The following is a 13,069-nucleotide window of genomic DNA, read 5'->3' as shown; positions in this document are numbered from 1 at the left end:
CCTGCCTAGAGTCGTACAGCTTTTAAAGAGAAGATGACAAATATAAGGCAAGGGTTTCTTCACACGGGTGTCATATAATCTGTCCAGTGTGTGATATATTGCTACCAATACTTTCCTTCTTCACAGCTTGTCAACATATTGACTGTGCATATTAGAATCTTCCCTGGGACACTGCTAATGATTGTATCAGCAGACTAGTCATCTCCATGTAATAAGTGGGAGGTCACATCAGTTGGGTTTCACCACATCACTGAGAAATTCAGGAGCACCTCTAATATTAATACAGGCATGTTGCAGGGTTGCACCTGTTCATTCAGGAGCGCCATCATAGTAGGGGCGGGGGGTCGGAGGGGGCCCTGGACATTAGTCTGGGTGGGCCCCGGGCCCCCCAGTCCGACCCTGTCCCTGAATGTTTAAATGTCCTGGTAAACTCTACACAAAAATTAAAGTCATTAAAATATATTGTTGTGTTAACCGGCACTGGTAAAAGTTGCGTGTTTGCTTCAGAAACATAACTATAGTTTATATAAACAAGCTGCTGTGTAGCAATGGTTGTAGCCATTAAAGCTGGAAAAAAGGAGAAAAGGCATTGCAGTTACATAGCAGACAACAGATAAAATGCCATTGTATTCTACATGGCTTATCTGTGATCTGCTATGTAACCTGCGCCTTTTTTTTTACAGCTTGAATGGCTGCCACCATGGCTACACAGCAGCTTGTTTATATAAACTATAGTTGCATTACCAAAGCAAACAGGTCACTTTTAATAGTGCAGGATAATAGTAAATTAGATCATTACTTTAATTTTTTGGTGTTACTGTTCTTTTAAGAGTGGTGATACAGATGTAGATACTGAGCCTACTGTCCAACCGTTGTGCCATTTATGACAAACACTCTAGGAGGCAGTTTAATCAGAGCTCCCTTCAATTACTCTCAGCAGATATTGTCAGACTGATAATCTTATCATCTGATGCCACCTCTTGGTATCTCTACTACTTCCATGAGAAAGGGCGCAGGTTAATGTAAGGGGCACATTTACTATGGGTCGAATATCAAGGGTTAATTAACCCTCGATATTCGACCATCGAAGTTAAATCCTTCAACTTCGAAGTCGAAGGATTTACCGCATTTCGTTCGATTGAAGGAAAATCGTTTGATCAAAGGATTTCAATCTATCAATCGAACAATTTTCCTTCGATAAAAAAATGCTTAGAAAGCTTCCCCATAGGCTAACATTGGTGCTCGGTAGGTTTTAGGTGGCGAAGTAGGTGGTCGAAGTTTTTTTTAAAGAGACAGTACTTCGACTATCAAATGGTCGAATAGTCAAACGATTTTTAGTTCGAATCGTTCGATTCGAAATCGTAATCGAAGGTCGAAAAAGCCAATTCGATGGTCGAAGTAGCCAAAAAAAAAACTTCGAAATTCAACGTTTTTTTTCCTTCTAATCCTTCACTCGAGCTAAGTAAATGTGCCCCTAAGTGTTGTACAGATTTGCTCATATGGGTCAAGGACTTCAAGAACAACCCAATGCTTTTGGCCCAAAGATCCTAAATTCTGCCTGTGTATGAGCACCTTAATGTACCATATTGAAAGTTTAGAAAAAAAAATATTAATAAAGATGATTTAAGTCCATGGGATATGAAGCATCTTGAGGAGGTCAAAAGTCCTGAATGCAGTTGGTTTCCCATTTTTATAATCATTGAAAATCACATGGATTAAGAGGTGATTTGTGGATAAAAATGTTATTGCTTACAGTTTTGGTTGGTTACCATTATCATCTGCCAGAAGGTCCATGATTTCCATTGAGTATCACTGGTGAATGGCTCGTCTGATCTCCATAATGTTTTCAAAGGAAATCTCAGGAAACTTCATGGAGATTATTTGATAAAAAAATTCTAATTCATTAAAATAAATGCAATTCCTTTTTTCAGACATAATGAGGTGGGAGGAACTCCTGCAACACCCCAACCACACTGTGTTAGGCCTCAGGTTTGCTCTGTCCATGCCCCCAGCTCCAGGTATGAATTGTTTTGGATAAAGATTTGTTAGGTTTGGTTAAGAACAATATTTTTTTTTATTTATGCTGGATGAGACTAGAAGTACTAAAACAAAGTGACAGCACCAGGTCCAGGGGCGTTAACTATAGAGGAAGTATAGGGGCCCCATGAGGCCCTAATTCATATACAATTTCAATAAATATTGGTAAAACCAGTCAACTTCTAGACATATTGGGGCCCAGTAATATCTAGTTATGCCACTGATCAGATCCACTAGGGGTGCCCTAAATTCATAACATTTCAGAACACTGAATCCTTTACAAAAGAATTACCCGCATAGTTTGCATATGCAAATCTGACCAGCCAATTGGATATTGCAAAAAAATTATATTTAGGCTTCAATTTGTATAAAATTTGCACCATTCATTTTACAAACCCGGTCTTAGTCATTACTTGGGCATAATGTATGGCTTGCTTGGCTGAAGCTGCTTATCCCAAAAGAATTATTGGAACATGAAGAGAGAAACTTGGCATGAAAAGGATGGGGTCATGTCACGACAGTGAATAATAAATATTCCAAGCCTGTTTAGAGTTAATGAATAAGTGATTATAAGAGCTCTAAGAGTGTAAGTGGCAACAAAACAGCCAGTTTTCCAGTAAAACATCCCCTAATTAAGTCTCCAACATTGTCAATTCTGTAAAACTGTGTTCGTTCATGTGTCAGCCCTACAAAGAACAGACTGCATTAAGCACCGGCTGTCTGTGAGCCTTGGACAATGAGATGCTGCTGTATAATAGTCCTGTGCTGCCTGTCCCACCAGCTGCTGCTTCATGTCTCTTCATTATCACAAATCATTCTCTCACTGTACGACTGTAAGCAAGCGCGTGCTACTCCCCTGGCAAGAAACGCTCAGTCCTGGGAAAGACTGGAAATAATTATGGGAAACCAAAGGCTTCCTTATACTAAGTCCATAAATGCATGAATAACACACAGTGAAAGTCAGAGCAGAAGGCATAAGCAATTCTATGGGGCAAGGCCAAAAAACATCAATAAAATGGATATGAAGCATATATACAGTTGTATATATATATATATATATATATATATATATATATATATATATATATATATATATATATATATTAAAATAAGCAAAAACTATCAGATTATAAACAGAAACGTAACAACAATAACTAAATACCAAGTATACAGCATATAGTGTATATTAATGCACAAATACTAAACAGCCCAGAGTATGACATATATGATATACATATATATTATACAGGTATTGGACGTATTATCCAGAATGCCGGATAAGGGATCCTTCCATAATTTGGATCTTCATACCTTAAGTCTGCTAGAAAATCATGTAAACATTAAGGGGCACATTTACCTAGGGTCGAATATCGAGGGTTAATTAACCCTCGATATTCGACTGCCGAATTGAAATCCTTCGACTTCGAATATCGAAGTCGAAGTATTTAGCGCAATTCGTTCGATCGAACGAAATTCCTTAGATCAAAAAAACCTTGTAAAGCCTATGGGGACCTTCCCCATAGGCTAACATTGGCCTCGGTAGGTTTTAGGTGGCGAACTAGGGGGTCAAAGTTTTTTTTAAAGAGACAGTACTTCCACTATCGAATAGTCGAACGATTTTTAGTTTGCATTGTTCGATTCGAAGTCGAAGGTCGTAGTAGCCAATTCGATGGTCGAAGTAGCCAAAAAAAACATTTGAAATTCGAAGTTTTTTTCCCTCTATTTTCCTCTATTCCTTCACTCGAGCTTAGTGAATGGGCCCCTTAATAAACCCAACAGACTGGGGTTGCTTCCAATACGGATTAATTATATCTTAGTTGGGATCAACTACAAGCTACTGTTTTATTATAACAGAGAAAAGGGAAATCATTTTTAAAAACTTGGATTATTTCATAATAATAGAGTCTATGGGAGATTCAGAACTTTCTGGATAACAGGTTTCCGTGTTACAGATCCCATACCTGTATATGTATATCAAATAGTGTTAATGCTATGCTAACCACTGTAACTTTCTATTCTAGTAATAGTATCTAATAGCAATCAGTATACAGTACAATGCTATACTCGCTACTATTGATTTCTATACTAAACACCAAATATGAAGCCATCTAAGTAGCCTGGAGTAGCCTGATATATCTAATTAGATGGGTGTTGCTTTTTTAATCACTAATTCCTTCTATACTAAACATCAACTAATAATTAAAAAACGACACAAGTGGTCAGTAGTATGATATATATCTAATAGTGATCAATGTGTAATGCTATACTCACCACTACTGCCTCCTATACTAAACCCCAGATATGCATCTATATAGGTAACATAGAGTATTAAAGGGGATAGGAGTGTGGAAAGTAATGCTATGAGATAGCTGCCCCCTTTAGACTCAATTCAACCAACAAGGGAAAACAATTACCCACCCCAGAGTAACTACTAGGAAAGCTGAAGCATTAGTAGGATCTCTAGGGAAGCCTAAGGGGTATATTAATCAAAGAGTAAAGTTAGAGATCTCAACAATCCTCTAGAGCGAAATTCCGGCACTCTCCATTCATTTCTATGGGATTTTTAAAAGAGTATTTATCAATTGGTGAAAGTTCATCGTTTGATAAATATGCCTTTTCAAAATTCCATAGAAATTAATGGAAAGTGGGAGAATTTCACTCTAGAGGACTGTGGCGACCTTTAACTTCACTCTTTGATAAATATAGCCCTAAGTGTCAATCACTTCTCTGCCCAGCCCCATACAGGTACCTGGACAGAATGCTGATTGGCAGCCGTCATCCCAAGAGAGGGCGAAGGAGCAGATACAGGAATAACAAGAATCTTTTTGCTTATGTGAAACTGGATGATCTGATTGGTCCATGGGTCTACAGGAATCACAGCACAAAATCCCCTTTCTAAAACTGCCAGTTTGCTTGTAATATATATATAATGTAGTGAAAAGGCAAAAGAGTTGATGTGGGTATTAGTGTAACCTTGGATTCTAACTTCCACCTGCTGTTGGTGATGGGCGAATTTGTCTTGTTTCGCTTCGCCATGAATTTCGCGAAATATGAGAAACTGGCAATAAACTGGCGATTTTGACACCAGCATCAAAATGGGCACCGGTGTCAAAGTTGACGCCGGCGCCCATTAAAGTCAATGGGTGCCTGTTTATCGCCGTCTAAATTGGTGCCGGCGCCGAAACCGTCGCAAACGGGCAAATTCGCGCCTGGCGAATATATTCACCCATCACTATTGTTAAAAGTGCAATTCCAAAGTACACCTGGATGTGTCTGCTATCTAGAGAAACTTAGTATTGTAGTTGAACAACAGCTGAAGGAATTATATGTACACAATGGGGCAAATTTACTTAAGGTCGAATATTCGACTGTCGAAGTTAAATCCTTCGACTTCAAATATCGAAGTCGAAAGGATTTAGCGATATTCATTAGATCGAACAAAAAATCGTTCGATTCAAAGGATTTTAATCCATCAAAGGATTTTAATCCATCGATCGAACGATTTTTGTAGACCAAAAAAAGATTGCTAAGCCTATGGGGACCTTCCGCATAGGCTAACATTGAGTTCGGTAGCTTTTAGGTGGCGAACTAGGGGGTTGAAGTTTTTTCTTAAAGAGACAGTACTTCGACTATCGAATGGTTGAATAGTCGAACGATTTTTCGTTCGATTCGAAGTGGAAGTCGTAGTCAGAGGTCGAAGTAGCCCATTCGATGGTCGAAGTAGCCAAAAAAAATATTCGAAATTCGAAGTTTATTTTCCTCTATTCCTTCACTCGAACTAAGTAAATGGGCCCCAATGTGTGTATATTGGGAATGTGACTAGAGCAGCAGGCACTTAGGAGCACTTGCTTGGGTTTCAGCAGCAGCATTGCAGAATAATAAAGCATGTCAGGCAACATCTGGGCTGTACATACCACAAATGCTTCCCTAATAAAAGTTCATTGTGGGACTGGCTGGGAGGAAACAGTTCAGCAGCAGCAGAGGGGAAAGAACCGGCGCCGGCTCCAGCACTTACCGATTCTGCTAAAACTGTCCGACAAAGTTCTGCGCAACTTTTTCATCTTGCTGATTCTCTGGGCAGGCTGCGACTCAATCATATCACACACACATATATATATATATCCAAGAGCGTCCCACTGACACCAGCAGCAGCAGCAGCAGGGAATGGCAAAAAGCAAGAGAGAATCAGCCAAAAACTCTTCTTTCCCCTCCCAGAGACTTGAGCGGAATCACTAATGATTGTCCGACCCGCACAGCTTCTCTCCCTGAATCATCTCTGCTGCCCCCGCTCCTCCTCCTGAGCCCTGTGCTCCACAATCCGGCCGAATGCAGTTCGTGATGCTGCAGCCAAGAGACAGGGGCAATGTCACCGCGCGGGGAATCCCATGTGCAAGTGAAAGCGAACTCCCCGCTCCTGCTGCGGCTTCTTAGTCAGCTCTGTGCTCTCTGCCCGAGCTCTGCTCTCCTTCCACCCCTCCTCTCTCCTCCTTGTCATTGTACTGTTTATATTGCTCATTACAATGATCAGCGCCGGGCTTTAACTCCAGGCTGCCTCTTGCGCCGAGCTTTCCAGGAGCGCATACAGAATTACTGTAGCTACGCTGCGCCATCTAGTGGCAGAGGACCTTACAGCCAGGTGAAAGTAACCACATTTTTTTTGGTTCTGCTCAACTGCAGGGTTTTGTGCTTCCAGCACTGACCATATATGGTAAAAATAAAGATCCTATACTAGGTGCCCTCTAACAAGTCGGGGTTTGTTCATTACATTCAGTCACTGGAATAGAATGGATCCAAATCAACCGTGACTGGCTATTAATATTAAAGGAGATATTATAGTAGTGATGGGCGAATCTGTACCGTTTTGTGGAAAAATTAGCAAATTTACCGAAAAATTAAATTGTTTATTAAATTCAGTCACTTGAATAAAATGGATCCAAACCAACCATGACTGACTATTAATATTAATTAGAGGAGATTAGTAGTGATGGGCGAATCTGTGCCACTTCGCACATTTACCAAAAAAAAAACGCGAATTTACCAAAAAAATAACGACAGCGGAAAATTTGCATTGAAACGCATTGAAGTCAATGGGCATCAAAATAATTTTGATGCACGACAAGTTTGTCCAAATGTATTTGTCAATGGGCTGTCTGGATAATTTCGACACGTGACAATTTTATGCACACGACTATTCTGACGCGCAACAATTTTTCTGTCGCATTGGATTTTCACCGCACTGTCATGAATTTATGCACTGGCGGCGAAACACAGAATTCCCCCTCAAATTTCTGCCTGGTGAATTTAATCGCCCATCACTAGAGATTAGGTTTCACTTTTATCCAAACACCTTTATGCCAGATGCACCCTGCAGTGTACAAGTATTCTGGCTACATTTGTGCAGCAGCCAATGGAGCGATGCAATATAAAGTATTATATATGAGAAATGAAACTCTACCAGCTTGGAGCAGCTGCTATATGTGCACTAAACTGGTTTAAAGGGGTGCTCCACCTTTACATTAATGTTTAGTATGTTATAAAATGGCTAATTCAAAGCAACTTTTCATTTGGTCTTCATTTTTTTCTTTTTCTTTTATAGTTTAATTATTTGCTTCTTCTTCTGAATCTTTCCAGAGGGCCCATGTAAAAACAAATGCTCTGTAAGGCTATACATATATATTGTTGTTGCTGCTTTTTACTGCTCAGCTTTGTGTTCAGGCCTCTCCTATTCATAGTCCAGGCTTTTATTTAGATCAGTGCATGGTTGCATGGTTGCTAGGGTAATTTGGACCCTAGCAACCAGGTTGCTGACATTGCAAACCGGAGATCTGTTGAATAAAAAAAGAAATAACACAAAAATAGGGGCACTGCGCCAATGAGACGAGTTGAAAAACTCGCCTCAGATGGCAGTGCTGAATGGGTTACCAAAGGCAGCAAAATGCTAGAAATTGAATTAGGAGAAATTAACATGCGATCGCATGTACTTACCTGTATAAAACGGCACCGGCCGGGATTTCGCTGAACCCCACAATCCTTTGTGAAAGATTCAGTCGAATACCGAACTAATCCTAATTTGCATATCCAAATCAGGGTTGGGAAGGGAGAAAGAAAGTGCTAAGTGTGCAGTTGAAAGTTTTTTTTACCTCCTTGTTTTGTGGTGAAAAGTCACGTGATTTTAAGGATTCAGATTTGGTTCAGTCAGGCACAAGGATTCGACCGAATCCTGCTGAAAAATGCCAAATCCTGGCCGAGTACCACTAAATAATGGATTCAAGGCATTCTTAATTTGAAAGGCAAATGAACGGATGACCCTGGTTGCTAGTCCATTAAAAAACCTGTGACTATGTCAAAAAGTTATACATCTCGGTATCCAGCATCCTGATAGGGTGCTTCCAATTCAGACAAACATTGGCTGATTCGCTGAACCCTAATTTGCATATTCCAATTTATATTAGTAATAAAAATAGCAGCTTCTGTTAGAAACAAGATCATTTGCCCCTGGATTAAAATCACATGAGATTAAAGGGACATTAACACTTTAATGGGCGTATTTATTAACATTTGAAACAAACATTACCGGTGATGTTGCCCATAGCAATAATCAGGGCCGGAACTAGGGGTAGGCAGAAGAGGCAGCTGCCTAGGGCACAATGATAGGGGGCGCTGGGCAGCTACCTCTAAAATTGTCTTCTGCTTACCCCTAGCTGGGTTTGCACCTCTTCCCTCTGTCACCCACCCCTCCATCGCTCTCCCCTCTCTCCTGTCACCCTCCCCTATGTCGCGTTCTCCTCCCTCCCCTCCCCTCGGGCTCCTGGCCGGCCTGGCCCGGCACTGGCAACAATTACATTTGAACAGTCACCTACAAGTTAGGAAACAAAAGCAAATATCTAATTAATTGCTCTGGGCAACATCGACAGTGATATCTGTCTCCAATGTTAATAAATAAGTAAAGTGTAAAACATTAAAAAGCTTCTCATGTTTGAATCAGGGCAGATCTGCTTTGGCAGTAGATGAGCAACAAAGTCTCCTGAATCTGCATTCTCCAGCAGCTTGTATCACAAGGTCCCAGGATCTGAGGAAGGTCCCTATAAAGGGAGAGCAGGAGGTGCTGGGTGCCAAATTAGCTACTGAATGTTTCATCATCCAAACAGTCAGACAGGCATGGTATGCAGATAGCAATTCATTTGTCAGGGGGAGTTCAGTTCTACAATAGCAGCTCCTTGCGTGACTGGGAAACAGAGACTGACATCCATCCACTACGTTCTTAATGGAGGATTACCTGCACTTAATGGCTAACTATGAACTGCACAGTTCCCTATACATACTCTATACGTCTAAATCCACTACGAGAGCCCCAGACTGCTATTATTACTTCACCCTGTCATAGTTTATGCATCCCGTGCAATTGCTAATGGTTAGTGCAAAGCAAACTAACAGGTAGTGCTTTGCACCCCCCTTTCCTCGAGGAAAACGAGGGGCTTCCACGTTTAGGATCCAGAAAAATGTAAGTTGGTCTATGACCCAGGTAACAGTATATTGAAGGTCAGCTTGGATGGTGGTGACTCGGAGTATATGTATATATGACATATAGACTTGTGATATACTGTATAAATTTGAAAGTGCAGCATCATCTCTCTGCAGAAACAAGTCCAACAGGTGGGGAGAGGGAGTGCAACCAATTGGCTGAATATTGTTCTTAAAAGAGAAAACTACATCCCCGAACAATGTAGGTCTGTATAAATAGATATTGCATAAAACAGCTCATATGTAAAACCCTGCTTCATGTAAATAAACCATTTTCATCATAATATACTTTTCTAGCAGTATGTGCCATTGGGTAATGCTAAATAGAAAACTGCTATTTTAAATAGTAAGCACCACCCCATGGGATCCTACGATTCACGGTGCACACAAATAAACCAATGGCACATATACGTTAGGTCACATGAGCCAATGAATGAACAAAGTTCTGTCTTTCACTCCCACACTTCTTCCTGTTACAGTTAGAGCTGCCGTATTTCTGGTCAGGTGATCTCTGAGGCAGCACACAGACCATCACGAAATGGGGATTCAAGATGAGATGTAAAATGGCAATATTTACCGATAGGCATATTTCAGTTTCTTTAATATGCCACTATAAACTATCCTTTAAATGAGAAGGAAAGTTGTCTTGCACTTGGGGGTGCCAAATGTTAGGCACCCCCAAGTGATTGTATTTACTTACCTGAAACCCCGGGCCGGTGCTCCTATCAGCAGAAAACTGCACTGGCCCAGGGTTATACCAGTGAGCACCACAATCCTCTTCCGGCTTCTTCTTTCTTCACGGGCTGCGGCTATTTTGTTCTACTGCGCATGCGTCTGCCCCGGGAAATTTAAAGAAAAGAGAAGCCGGAAGAGAAGTGGAAGATAAGTACAAAAGATATATGCTTAATTGCTAACACACAGTTTAATTAATCTTTCAATAGTCGTTTCAATTAATTTCTGAGTTCATTTAAACCACTAAAGAATTATATTCCAATTAATAACTTAAATTATCAATTCATTAAAGTGCCAGTGCTTGCAACAATATCAATTAGAATATAATAATTTCATCCATAAGTTAATTAAATTGCTAAATACAAATCAAGTGTTATTTCTTGAAAAGATCTTGTTAAAAATATTAAATAGCTAGCATTTCATGAAATAAAAGATTGAAAATGAAAATAGAGTAGAGGTGGAGTTGTCCCAAAATCTACTACCAGTGTCTTTTTCTAGGCCCTGGGACACCACATAGGGAGAAAGGCAGGACACTGGGGACTCAAATATTAACTAATCTGTCTAAAAAACACAAACCCCAAGTGCCTTAAGAGTAAAAGAGAATCGGAGAATGAAGTGCTGCTTTTCGTATTAACTCAAGCAATTGCTGCTATCAAATATTACAAGAGAAACCGGAGGCTTTTAAAATAATTTTTAAAACCAAAAAGAGCGGAGGCTTGCTAACACGCGTTTCGCGTTAGCTTTTTGAAACCTCCATCATCTATACAAATATATACGGCATATGACTGTAGTTCTTGATTTTCCAACCCGTCACACAGTTTGGAGTATTATTTTCAAAAGCAGTCACATAAATATCTCTGCACACTGCATATTACCTTGAATACATTCTCAATGTAAAATACATGTTTCATTGGTTCTGACTGGTGTTTGTTTCCTGCTGAGGGGGACAGAACCCTTTCAATAACTGTATTAGGATGTGAATTGATAGGGAGCGAGACTGGCAATCGAATCACCACTTTCTGAGATGCATTTTTTATGTCTGAGTAAAAAAATCATGGATGTGATTTAGGAGGTATCTAGAAGAAATGTAATCCTTTCTAGGGCACTTAGACACTTGGGGGCTGGAAAACAGGAAAAAAGGATACAAAGCAGAACCTCCAACAGTTCAGGCCCCAAGTCTGCTGTATGGTAGTTACACACTGAAGACAAGAAAACATGGGGGTATTCACTGTTGTCTTTAAAAAATGCAAACTGGGCTGCCCCAGGCATCAAATGTGAGTTCAGGAAAGTTCTGTAAAGCAGGTATGCCAACCCCAAACTCACAAAGGGGATACCTGAGAGCATGGGACAACATGGTGGTGACTCGTTCTGGACAAAAGTGCACTGGCCTGATTTATTAAAGAAGACAAGTGAGGTTATATAGTAAGTGATTCTAAATCCGGTGGGGGGAGGTTGGTGATTCCTAAAAAACTGGCCACGAGTCTATGGGTGTTTTTCACTGAGAAATGTGGCAAAATATTTTGCTTATCCCTAAAGACAATTTCATATTGGATCGTTCAGATTTCTTCCAGTGCATGGTTTAACAGTTGGTGGGGCTTATTTTGGCCCATGGAGCACATAAAAGTCCCTTTGCCTTTTCTGCCCTAATTTAAGCACTGAGAATAACCGAATATATATATATAGGTAGACTATTTAACTCAAGTACAGTGTTGGACTGGCCCACCGGGATACCAGGAAAACTCCCGGTGGGCCAAGGTGTCAGTGGGCCCTCTTGCTTCTAATCATTTGGCCTATTTCATGGTCATTCCCTAATTCTTTATGGGATTAAAGAGGCTTAATAATGGAAGAATTGAGTATTGTATGTAGAGATAAAAGACTAAAAGGAGAATAAAGAGGTTGAGTGAGGAGAGGAGGAATAATAGTTTGGAAAGTGGGCCCCTGACATCCCAGTCCGACACTGCTCAAGTATACGCCCTAAGGTGTTGGCTTTATTATTTTTTTTGTACAAAGATCACAGCAATGAGTATAGCTACAGGTATTTGTCCTTAAAATCCAGCCGGGAATTTATCTGGGCCTGAATACATGCCTATGCTGAGAATACAATAGTCATACTTACTACCCAGGAACTGTTGGACAAGGGATGTAGACATCTCATTCTGAATTAGAACTGTCTGGGAAAGTGTATTCAGATTTAAAACAGAATAAATAGATCCAATTTATTAAGATGTAACAAGACGGTGGTTTGGGAAAAAAAAGGATACATTTCTGATTCGTGGTTTCTGAGGTTGCGCAAAGGACTGGTGGCTAGTTTTGGCACATTTCCCAGTAGCCCTAATGTCTGACGGTAGTCCATTCCTTTTCAGAACATGTTGGGTTGTGGTTATGGGAAGGCTCCAGTAGCCTGTCTGTATATAACGCAAAAGGAAGTACATTATAATTACAGGCCACTGCACAACAAGCAGTACCCAAAGGGAATCTTGTTATAAAACACAAATGAGCAAAATTTCTAATACAAAAGTACCAACTTTTTTTCATTTTGCAAAATATAAAACAACGATAAAAGGAAAGAGTGTTTAATTAAGCAATGAGCTCATTATACATACATTCATATATTTGGATGTGGCAATCAAGATCTTTAGTGACAAGAGACTGAAAATGACTCAATGCTATTTCCACAGGATTCGAGTCCCAAACCTAGAATGAAAAATTTCAATACATAATTTATTGACCTTGGTATTTCACCATAGGCCGTGGAAGACATTAAGCAGCCTGTTCCCAA

At 40.1% G+C, this 13,069-nt stretch overlaps 1 protein-coding gene across 3 annotated transcripts in view; it reads right to left on the bottom strand.

Moving 5' to 3' along the window:
* cdk14.S (cyclin-dependent kinase 14 S homeolog) overlaps positions 1-6,526 on the bottom strand; it is a 288,439-nt gene extending 281,913 nt beyond the window's left edge. The window contains exon 1 of one of the 3 annotated variants that reach the window (XM_041567463.1): positions 6,053-6,526. In XM_041567463.1, coding sequence (XP_041423397.1) covers positions 6,053-6,134 — 82 coding nt within the window. In that variant the 5' untranslated portion in view covers positions 6,135-6,526. The remainder of the gene's footprint in view (positions 1-6,052) is intronic. The other 2 variants (XM_018269154.2, XM_018269153.2) reach the window with 2 other exon arrangements.
* Between the last annotated feature and the right edge of the window lie 6,543 nt (positions 6,527-13,069).

The sequence above is a fragment of the Xenopus laevis genome, chromosome 6S (genome assembly GCF_017654675.1).
Source record: "Xenopus laevis strain J_2021 chromosome 6S, Xenopus_laevis_v10.1, whole genome shotgun sequence".
Taxonomy (NCBI): Eukaryota; Metazoa; Chordata; class Amphibia; order Anura; family Pipidae; genus Xenopus; species Xenopus laevis.
Note: the sequence above shows the minus strand (reverse complement) of the source record. Positions and strands in the feature narration are given on the sequence as shown.